Source organism: Schistocerca americana, chromosome 5 (genome assembly GCF_021461395.2).
Source record: "Schistocerca americana isolate TAMUIC-IGC-003095 chromosome 5, iqSchAmer2.1, whole genome shotgun sequence".
NCBI classification, from domain to species: domain Eukaryota; kingdom Metazoa; phylum Arthropoda; class Insecta; order Orthoptera; family Acrididae; genus Schistocerca; species Schistocerca americana.
The window spans coordinates 370431072-370443226 of NC_060123.1; the positions used below are offsets into that span (position 1 = coordinate 370431072).

Genomic DNA, 12155 nt, shown 5'->3' on the forward strand with positions numbered 1-12155 from the left:
CTGCATCATTTTGAGACTTTGCATTATAATCAATGATTTACAACTGGCCAACCTATTGTGGATATTTACCACATGCAGTTCATGCTACGTAACTTTTAGCAATACAGCTAACTGTATCATCTCTCCTGAAAACTGAGAAATCATTCGTAACATAGTTTAGGGACACTGCAAATATATTTTACTCACTCACTGCAAGCAACACATTATGTGTGTGTGTTCTTGCCTGCCTCTATCTTCTTTTTTTTTTTTGAAGACTATAGGGTGCTACAAGTTTCCTTTGAGTACTGCTTCACAAATGTGTTCACATTATTTTGGTCAATAGCTGTGGGTGGCAATGTTCATTTCAATAGCACAGACTTTTACAATTTTTTTAACTTCACTGGGGTAAATGAAAAGACACAAGCAAGCAAAATTTTTTGCCGTGCAGCTGTAAAACACAAATGAAAATTTAACACAGATATTAAATGGCTGAGATTTGATTTAATTTAATACAGTACCTGTTCCATAGCGAGTACAGATGGGCAGATAACTTTTTCATCTTCATCGAAAACATGTGTTTTCTGATCAAGAAGCATTGTTTCAAAGAATACGAAACATGCTGGATGCTTCAGGCAGTCTACTGTCTCCTCATCAAGTCGTTTCACAATGCCTCTTAATATTGAGGAAGAATAATAATCTAGTTTCTTGTCACTCTTTCCAGCATTAATCATAATTCTGTTACCCAAGCAAACAAGTTTCATCAACATTTCCTGAAACAAAATAAAAAACAAATCCAACATTACTATTATAGCACTACCCAGACATATATAAAACATAATATAACAATTTTAACTTTATTTGTTGCAGGACATGAATGACTACTTGTCAGTCACCAAAGGCATATACAATAGCACATTGCGGACAGGAACAAAATTTAAAAAGCATGGTTCAATGCTTGCTCTGAGTATCTTTCTAAATGTCTTGCCAACAAAAAGAGGAAAGCTGAAAGTACAGCAAAATAAAATAAAATAAAAATTTAAAAAAAATATTATGCACGCTAGAGGAACAGAAAAACTTCATTCTTACTTCCAAAGCCTTGTTTTCACCTGATACAGCCTCTGTCTGGCAGCAATATTCAACATGTCCCTGATATGGTGAGTAGATAATCTTCTATTGTCTAAAATGACTAATAGTATTTTCATTACTTTTATTCTGAACAACAATATTTTCCTTACATAAAGAAATAATGGGACTCGTTTACTATAAGAGGTTATGCAGAACTTATTGTCTAGAATCAAATCACGATAATTTATCAATGCCAAGAGATCAAGTACCTCTAAAGTGAGGGGATACTTACAGACTACTAAGAAGTTCTGCAATTTTTCCTTCCTCAAGAGTCTCTTTTCAAGAAGAACTATGTCTGTATTCCACATATCATTACACAGTGAGTGGCTAAGGTCACACACTGTACCCGTATCACCTCTTTTTATATTCTATTTTTAACATAAGTCTTCCCTGCGCATTACATATTTCTAGTGTTCCTCCCACTTGAGTTTATTGACCATATTGACCATATCTATCTCACTAGGGGTAAGATAGATACCGCCTACAGGAAAATTAAAGAGACCTTTGGAGATAAGAGAACGACTTGTATGAATATCAAGAGCTCAGATGGAAACCCAGTTCTAAGCAAAGAAGGGAAAGCAGAAAGGTGGAAGGAGTATATAGAGGGTATATACAAGGGCGATGTACTTGAGGACAATATTATGGAAATGGAAGAGGATGTAGATGAAGATGAAATGGGAGATATGATACTGCGTGAAGAGTTTGACAGAGCACTGAAAGACCTGAGTCGAAACAAGGCCCCCGGAGTAGACAATATTCCATTGGAACTACTGACGGCCGTGGGAGAGCCAGTCCTGACGAAACTCTACCATCTGGTGAGCAAGATGTATGAAACAGGCGAAATACCCTCAGACTTCAAGAAGAATATAATAATTCCAATCCCAAAGAAAGCAGGTGTTGACAGATGTGAAAATTACCGAACTATCAGCTTAATAAGTCACAGCTGCAAAATACTAACACGAATTCTTTACAGACGAATGGAAAAACTAGTAGAAGCCAACCTTGGGGAAGATCAGTTTGGATTCCGTAGAAACACTGGAACACGTGAGGCAATACTGACCTTACGACTTATCTTAGAAGAAAGATTAAGGAAAGGCAAACCTACGTTTCTAGCATTTGTAGACTTAGAGAAAGCTTTTGACAATGTTGACTGGAATACTCTCTTTCAAATTCTAAAGGTGGCAGGGGTAAAATACAGGGAGCGAAAGGCTATTTACAATTTGTACAGAAACCAGATAGCAGTTATAAGAGTCGAGGGACATGAAAGGGAAGCAGTGGTTGGGAAGGGAGTAAGACAGGGTTGTAGCCTCTCCCCGATGTTGTTCAATCTGTATATTGAGCAAGCAGTAAAGGAAACAAAGGAAAAATTCGGAGTAGGTATTAAAATTCATGGAGAAGAAATAAAAACTTTGAGGTTCGCCGATGACATTGTAATTCTGTCAGAGACAGCAAAGGACTTGGAAGAGCAGTTGAAGGGAATGGACAGTGTCTTGAAAGGAGGATATAAGATGAACATCAACAAAAGCAAAACAAGGATAATGGAATGTAGTCTAATTAAGTCGGGTGATGCTGAGGGAATTAGATTAGGAAATGAGGCACTTAAAGTAGTAAAGGAGTTTTGCTATTTGGGGAGCAAAATAACTGATGATGGTCGAAGTAGAGAGGATATAAAATGTAGGCTGGCAATGGCAAGGAAAGCGTTTCTGAAGAAGAGAAATTTGTTAACATCCAGTATTGATTTAAGTGTCAGGAAGTCATTTCTGAAAGTATTCGTATGGAGTGTAGCCATGTATGGAAGTGAAACGTGGACGATAAATAGTTTAGACAAGAAGAGAATAGAAGCTTTTGAAATGTGGTGCTACAGAAGAATGCTGAAGATTAGATGGGTAGATCACATAACTAATGAGGAAGTATTGAATAGGATTGGGGAGAAGAGAAGTTTGTGGCACAACTTGATCAGAAGAAGGGATCGGTTGGTAGGACATGTTCTGAGGCATCAAGGGATCACCAATTTAGTATTGGAGGGCAGCGTGGAGGGTAAAAATCGTAGAGGGAGACCAAGAGATGAATACACTAAGCAGATTCAGAAGGATGTAGGTTGCAATAGGTACTGGGAGATGAAAAAGCTTGCACAGGATAGAGTAGGATGGAGAGCTGCATAAAACCAGTCTCAGGACTGAAGACCACAACAACAACAACATCTGTAACATTATTGTCCCAAACATTTATTGCTATGTCTTTGTGCCATAGATAAACTTGGTAAGAATTCTATACAATGAACACTGTATGTGCCCCCTTTTGTGAATCAAATACATTCACGTCCTTCTCATGAACCTCTAACTGGCATCTCCCTCCTTCCACAATAAGACATATGTCATCATCCCATCATAAATTGCTCCCGATGGATACTACTACATGTCTAACTGACTAATTCGTATTACAATAGCATTACAAACTAATTCCTAAAACAGTCAATTTTGTCATATGAATTAATGGTTCATATTTTTTTTCTGTGGGGAATTAATTGTAAGACTACATTTATGAAAGGGTCTCATATATCCCAAATTATATGTCATACAATTATATAATTTTGCTGATTCATTCTGTGGTGTATATGGATACTGTCTGTAAAATGTGTTGAGAATAGAGTTCGTAGCAAGGAAGTATTACATTACATCATGCCCGAACCGCACAACTGTAGTAAGTGATACGCCTTTTTTTTTTCCTTTCATCATTTTGTGTAGGGTCACAGTGAGAAAAAGTTTCATATAGGTTGGAAATTACATATAAAGTTTGTTTGAAGTCACTAAGTGCTGTCACTCTCAAGTAACAGATGCGTATAGTCCGAGTAATTTGTGTGCCTTGAGTTACGCTGCCTCATGACGTACATACACAGTTTACAACTATAATACTTGACTTACTATGTTAAATTTTTAATGTCAGATTATAGCCTTAATAAGTAGATTACGAGAGCACTTAAAATTTTAAATTTGGTAAATAACTGTATGAAATACTGAAAACTACATCTATCAAACACGAAACTCCCAAGTTTGCACTAAGCAGCATTTAATGCACAGAAAATGCATAATGCAATATGTGAACCACTGAGATAAAACAGTGGCAGCTTCTGGGTAACAGATACTAATTTAAAAGCAGACTCATGTGACAGGTAGAACCGAGCAGGAACTGTGTTAAGTAGAATTCATGCAAATTAGGGCCCAGTTTTGCATATAAATACGTGCAAATTATGTTCAACTGGGGCCAGACACAAAAGAAAACAATGCAATTTAGAAGAAAAAGGTTTAATAAAACGTTCAAACAATGGAAAATCCAGGATGGAATGCAACAATATCACGAAAAGGAAAGTTGCCACTCACCATATAGAGGAGATACTGAGTCGCAGATAAGCATAACAAAAAGAGTCTCACAATTAAAGCTTTTGGCCATTAAGGCATGCGTCAATGCAACACACACACACACACACACACACACACACACACACGACTGCAGTCTCAGGCAACTGAAACCACACTGCAGAGCAGCAGCACCAGTGCATGATGGGAGTGGTGACTGAGTGGGGGTAAGGAGGAGGCTGTGGCAAGGAGGGAGAGGAATAGTGGTGGCAGACAGTGAAGTGCTGCAGGTTAGACAGAGGGCACGGGAGAGATGGGGAAAGGGGGAGGGGGGAAGTAGTGGAAAAAGAAAGAAATAAAAAGACTAGGTGTGGTGGTGGAATGACAGCTGCATGGTTCTGTATTGGGAACAGGGAAGGGGCTGGATGGGTGAGGACAGTAGCTAACGAAAGTTGAGGGCAGGAGGGTTACAGTGACATAGGAAGTATTGCAAGGAAAGTTCCCATCTGCGCAATTCATCTGCCGTCCCCCTACTTCACACTTATCCAGCCTCAGACCTGCTACCCACAGTAATATTTATGTTTTTATTATTTATTCTTTACTTTGATCCTTGTGACTTCTCGCCAATTTTAATGAGTTTTTGCCTACTGCTATTGTCGACTCCCTCAGATTTCATTTTGTTTCCTCCTATTACATGCATTTCATCCTTTCTGTGAATTTTCATACATGTTTGGATGTATTTTTGTGAAATTTTTTGGACGTAATTATACAATATTTACATAAATTCTCGCATTTTTCCACCACCATGGACCCTTGCTCCTTCCATCTGCATCAATACATAAAAGTTTCCTTATCCCTAGCCAGATCCTAGTCCCACATACTGTTCCTGTGTTGTTGCTTGGCTCATGCAATCACCCCTAATGGCCTTACCATCAAATTACTCATCTCTGGCTTCCACTCCTCCTTCCACAATGACCTCCACCTGTTCCCGATTCCGCCAATCCTTAGCCCTCACCAACATAGTCCTGCAAAACCATATCGACCAAGCTCAAACCTCCTTGTAGTACCTTCTCTCTACCCACAAAATTATACTGCTATGCAATCCCAAATTCCCATAACCCATAACACACATTGAAACTCTTGCCCTGTAGGAACTTGAGCAACATGCACAATGCCACCTCAAAATGCTCTCCATCCTGCTCACTTCCTACTCCCGCCTTGGAGTATCACTGTCCACCACCTCTACAACAACCTCCAAACCTCCCCCACGTCCCCTCATAGCTGGCAAATCTCGCAGACCTACTACACTTACCCCACCCTCCAAAACTCTCTCCCACCACCACACAGAATCCAGAACCTAAACAGACCCGCAACACAGTCATGAACCTTTGTCCAGAAGCCTTAACCCAACAAAAATATCAGTCTTTTCCAAAGGCCTCACCTTTTGCCCCACTCCCAAATTCAATCATGCAAGACTTGTTAAAGACCTTCCCTCCTTCTCCCATTCCCATAATGGAAACACTTTTTCGCCACGAACCCTACCAATCAGACTCAACCAAGGACCAATACTGAACCTTGTGTAACTCAGTTCACTCCTCCATCCAACCGTGATCAACCCCAACTCCCCCCCACCACCACCACCACCCCCTGTTAACTTACCAGAATTTCTTAACCTCAAACCTTGCCTCACCATCATTCCTCAAATCCCTCAACATGCAAACTAACCTTACATCTGCAGAAAAAACCACAGCCCACCATCTAAAAACTGATCCCGACCTTATAATCCTACCTGCAGACAAAGGCTCCACCATTGTTTTTTTGAACCACAAGGATTACCTGGCAGAAGGACTCCGCCAGCTGTCAAATACTTCCACTTACAAACCTTGCCACAGTGACCCCATTCCAGTAATGCAGCAGGATCTCCAGTCACTACTCAAATTCTTAGGCCCATCCCAGAACCTCTCCCCAGAGTCAATCTCTTTACTCACCCCTACCACTCCCCGCACTCCTACCTTCTACACCCTTCGTAAGTCCATAAACCTAACCACCCGTGACACCTTACTGTGCCCCCACTGAGATAATCTCTGCTTTCATAGACCAACACCTTCAACCTAGTACCTGGAAACTACCCTCCTATATAAAAGATACCAACCATTTCCTCCACCGACTCTCCACAGTTCCTGTCTACCACACAGTGCCCTGCTCGTCACTACTGATGCCACCTCCCTGTACACTAACATTCCTAATGCCCATGGCCTTATCGCTAACGAACACTACCTTTCCCAATGTCTGACGGATTCCAAACCAACAACCTCCTTCCTAGTCATCATGACGAACTCTATCCTCACCAACAATTACTTCTCCTTTGAAGGCATTAGCTACAAACAAATCTGGGGTACGGCTATGGGCACCCGCATGGCACCATCCTATGCTAACCTATTCATGGGCCATCTAGAGGAATCCTTCCTAAAAACCCAGAATCCTAAACCCCTCACCTGGTTCAGATTCGTTGATGACCTTTTTGCTATCTGGATTGAAGGTGAGGACACCTTAATCACATTCCTCCAGAACCTCAACAACTTCTCCCCCATTTGCTTCACCTGGTCCTACTGTAATGGATCTGGGAGATGTTATTTTTTTACCGTATTTGTCGATACTGAATTGAAAATGTTTTCTTATATTTTTGTCAGAATTTATTATAATTTGTCTTATTATATGTTAATTTACTTCTGTTTTTGAGAGTAAAAGCATATTGATTACTATTAGAAAATGTATCGAAGAATAGCAAAGAAACTGATTGTGTACAATATCTTTGACGTTGGAGTAGTCTTTGACTATAGTCAGTCCGAGTCGGCAGCTAACTCTTGGTGTGTGTTGACGGAAGAACAATGTGAAGGTCGCAGTCATAGATAATTTTGAATTATGTTAACTATTATTTTTGTATTATCTGAAAAGAAGAAACTACATTGGAAGAAACTGTATTTGAAACACCAAAATGAGAGAAACACGCTGAACCACGTCATTTTCTGCAGCCGACAACGATGCATTGTGGAATCATACTTAGACAACTGAAGCCAAGACTTATATTTGCTTGCAAACGTCTAATGGAAAAGGTACTGTCACGAAATATGGCAAATTTAAGTTTATAAAAAAATAGTGACCATATTTTCAACTTGTGTAATAGCCGGGAAGGCATATTTCACTACTCAACCCAACAAGCCACCTTCCTAGATGTTGGCCTCCACTTCAAAGATGGCTACATCAGTACCTCTGTCCGTATCAAAACTACTAACCACCACCAACACCTCCACTTCAACAGCTAGCACCCATTCCATACCAAGACGTCCCGTCCATACTGCCTAGCCACCCATGTTCATCGCACCTGCAGTGATGAGCAGTCCCTCTCAAAATATACCGAGGGCCTCACTGAAGCCTTCACTAACCGTAATTATCCTCCTAGCCTTGTACAAAAACAAATCTCTCGAGCCTTATCTTTTCAGTCTCTCACCACATCCCAAAGTCCCACTGTCTGCCCATAGAGGAGCATTCTCCTCATAACTCAATACCAACCAGGACTGCAGCCAGGGTTTCGATTACCTCTAGTCATGCCCTGAAATAAGAAATACCCTGCCCTACTCTTCCCACCCCTCCCACAGTGGTATTCCGCCATCCACCAAAACTACACAATGTACTTGTCCATCCTTACACACTCCCCGCTCCCAATCCCTTACCTCATGGCAAATACCCCTATAATAGACAAACGCCTTAATGGCCAAAGGCTATAATTATGTGAATCTTTTTGTTGTGCCTATCGTGACTCAGCATTTCCGCTATATGGTGAGTAGTAACTTTCCTTCCTAATATTGTTACACCCCTATAATAGACCTAGATACAAGACCTGTCCCATAAATCCTCCCACCACCACCTACTCCAGTCCAGTCACTATCATCATCTATCCCATTTTAGGCGTTCTATCTGTGAAACCAGTCATGTGGTCTACAAGCTAAGCTGCAACCACTGTGCTAAATTCTATATAGGCATCACAACCAACAAGCTGTCTGTATGCATGAACGGCCACCGACAAACTGTGGCCAAGAAACAAGTAGATCACCCTGTTGCTGAACACGCTGCCCAACATGATATCCTTCATTTCAATTACTTTTCACAGCCTGTGTCATATGGATCCTTCCCACCAACACAAGCTTTTTTGTATTGCGCAGGTGGGAACTTTCCCTGCAATACATCCTACATTCCTATAACCCTCCTGCTGGCCTCAACCTTCATTAGCCACCGTCCTCACCCATCCAGCCTCTTCCCTTTTATTTCTCTCCTTTTCCACTATTCCCCCCCCCCCTTCCCGACCTCTCCCTTGCCCTCCGTCTGATCTACAGCACTTTACTATCCGCCATGCCCACCATCCTATCCCTTCCCTTCCCCACCACAAGCCTCCTCCTTACCACCACCCAGTCGATACTCCTTTCATGCACTGGTGCTGCTGCTCGCAGAGTGGTTTCTGTTGCCTAACACTGCAGCCATGTGTGTGTGCGTGTTGCGTGTGTGTGTGTGTGTGTGTGTGTGTGTGTGTGTGTGTACGCGCGCGCACCTGTATGTGTGTCTAGTGTTGTCAATGGCCTTAATGGCTGAAAGCTTTAATTGTGAGAGTCTTTTCGTTGTGCCTATCTGCAACTCAGCATCTCCGATATGTGGTGAGTGGTAACTTTCCTTCTCACGAACACTAACTTCACTTATCGAAGGTTTATTCAGCACTTGCACACACAGGAGGGCGGAGCGAACTGCCTTCGGCCAGAACACTTACAATATATATACGGTTACAGAACATTCCAGTACAATAGTTCTTCACATTTGTGGATACTTCTAGAATGTACTCAAAGCAAATCTAGAAATTAAAATTTTACAGTTCAGGTGAGTTTTGAACACATGACCCTCCATGTAACAGTCTAGTGTCATAACCACTACACCATGGTGACTGTGCTACTCAGCTTCTTCTGTGACATTGCTCTCTCCTTAAGAGAAAAGCATCTCGGTGTTACGTCCTCCTAGTCTAGAAACGAGTCATCAGTCCTGCATACTCCGACTCCCGATGACTGATGTTCGCCCTGGCGGAGATCTTCCTAGAACTTCCTTTCCCGCTACACTCTTCATCACCTTTCCGCTTGTTGCCTGTCGCTGGAGCTTCGAATTTACCCTGGGTTGCAGGATCCTTATAAGCTTCATTCGAAGGATGTGGACCGTATCTCTGATCTTTTGTCGTCTTGTGTCAGGGTCGAAAACTTCAACTTCATAAGTAACATCAGACAACTCTTGTACAACCTTGTAAGGTCCAAAGTAGCGCCTGAGGAGCTTCTCAGAGAGACCAAACTTCCGAACAAGAGTGAAGATCCAGGCTAGTAGACAACAGGGCGGTGGCTCGCGTCATACCTTCGGTGATTGTTTTCTTGAGCCTGCAGCGTGCGGAATCGAGCTAACTGTCAAGCTTCCTGAGCTCTGGCTGGTGTAGTCGTCGTCCATGTCATCAGGATGTAACAGAAACAGTGTCCATCATCGTAGTCGCCTCTTGCCCATGCACCATGAAAAATGGCATAAATCCTGTGGTGTCTTGTTTGGCAGTGTTGAGGGCAAATGTCATGAAAGCTAGCACCTCATCCCAGTTGCTCTGCTGAAAATTGATGAACATTGATAGCATGTCGGCCAAGGTCTTATTGAAGAGTCCAGTAAGCCCATTAGTTTGCAGATGGTAGGCAGTCATCAAGTGATGAGTAATGTTGCACCGACGTTTTCTCTCTGTTACAAGATTCAATTGAAAAACTTTCCCTCGATCTGTAATTAACAACCTTGGGGCACCGTGTTTTAAGACAATGTCTTCCACAATGAGTTTGGCTACCTTGAATGCTTCGACTGTTTTCATGGCTCTTGTAATGGCATAGCGTGTCAGATAATCAGTGCAAACAATAATCCATCTATTGTCACTAGCAGATGTTGGAAATTGTCCGAGGAGGTCAATCCCAACACCCTGGAAAGGCGTTTCAGCTGGTGGAATTGGTATGAGTCGGCCAGGTGTTTTCTGAGGAACTGCCTTTCTCCTCTGGCACTCTCGACAGTGCGACACATAGTTACGGACACTCCTAAATAAACCTGACCAGAAAAATCTCTTGCGGATCCTATCGTATGTCTTAATAAATCCTAAACGTCCAGCCTTAGGTGTGTCATGGAATTTCTGTAGAACATCTAAGCGCATCTGTTTAGGAATCACTGGTAGCCACCTCTTGCCAAACGCATCAAAGTTTTTCCTGCAAAGTAATCCATTAACTACCTTAAATTGTCCTTTCACTTCCTCTGACCAATTTAAGGCAAGCATAATTTCAGATATCTTGGCGTCCTTCTTCTGCTCAGCAGAGAGATCCTGGAGTGCAGTGAGACAGTCACTATCTTCGTCAAAGTTTTGATGGTCTTGCACAGGGTTTCTTGAGAGATAGTCGGCATCTTGGTGTTTTCTTCCACTTTTGTACACTATGGTAATGTTAAACTCTTGAAGACGTAGTGTCCACCTGGCGAGTCATCCTGTTGGATCCTTAAGACCTGTCAACCAACAAAGTGAATGATGGTCTGTAACAACTGGCCTTCCATAGAGATATTGTCGAAATTTGCACATGGCCCAGATCGCACCAAGACATTCTCTTCCTGCAGTTGAGTAGTTTCTCTCAGCTTTTGTAAGTGTCGTAGAAGCATAGGCTATAACGTTCTCTTTTCCATCCGAAATTTGCACCAGAACAGCACCAATCCCTTATACCCACTGGCATCTGTGTGTAGTTCTGTAGGTGCTCTCTCATTATACAGAGCAAGTACAGGGTCAGTCGTCAGAGCTTTTCACAGCACATCAAAAGAATCTTGTTGAGCACCACCCAAGATAAATTTAGCATCGGCTTTTAACAACTTTTGGAGTGGCCTGGCTTTGATACAAAAGTCTTTGATAAAACGAAGGTAATAAGAACATAATCCAGGGAAGCTTCTCACATCTCTAATACTTTTAGGAATAGGAAATTCTGTTATAGATCTCACCTTTTCTGGGTCTGGCCGCACACCTTCATTTGACAAGGTGTCAAAGTATTTTAATTTCTTTTGCTTTGGAGCAAGGATAATATTTCAGTCCACCTTGTTGGAGACACTTAAGAACAGCCCTCAGTCTTTTTACGCGTTCATCAAGTGTCTCTGAGAACACTATAATGTCATCTAAATAACAAAGACACATCATTCACTTCAGGTGCCTTAGAAGATTATCCATCATCCGTTCAAAAGTTGCTGGTGCATTACACAAACCAAACGGCATTACCTTAAACTCATACAGGCCCTCAGGGGTGATGAATGCAGTTTTCTCACGATCAGCCTCATCTACTTCAATATTCCAGTATCCTGAGTACATGTCTATGGTTGAGAAAAGCTTAACCCCTTTCAGACAATCTAGTGTATCGTCAATTCGTGGAAGATGGTAAACGCTCTTTTTAGTTACTTTATTAATCTTCATGTAATCAACACAAAAGTGCCAACTGCCATCCTTCTTCCTGACGATGACCACGGGTGACGACCATGGGCTCTGCGAAGGCTGAATGATGTCATTCTTCATCGTTTTCTCTGCCTTGTCATGAATTATTCAACGTTCTGTTGCTGACACACAGTATGCCC

At 41.8% G+C, this 12155-nt stretch overlaps 1 protein-coding gene across 1 annotated transcript in view; it reads right to left on the reverse strand.

Moving 5' to 3' along the window:
• The window catches only part of LOC124615903 (HEAT repeat-containing protein 1), a 276744-nt gene that overhangs the window by 149148 nt on the left and 115441 nt on the right, over nucleotides 1-12155 (reverse strand). Inside the window, exon 11 of the mRNA XM_047144079.1 lies at nucleotides 498-749. Within this exon, the coding sequence (XP_047000035.1) occupies nucleotides 498-749 (252 nt within the window). The remainder of the gene's footprint in view (nucleotides 1-497; nucleotides 750-12155) is intronic.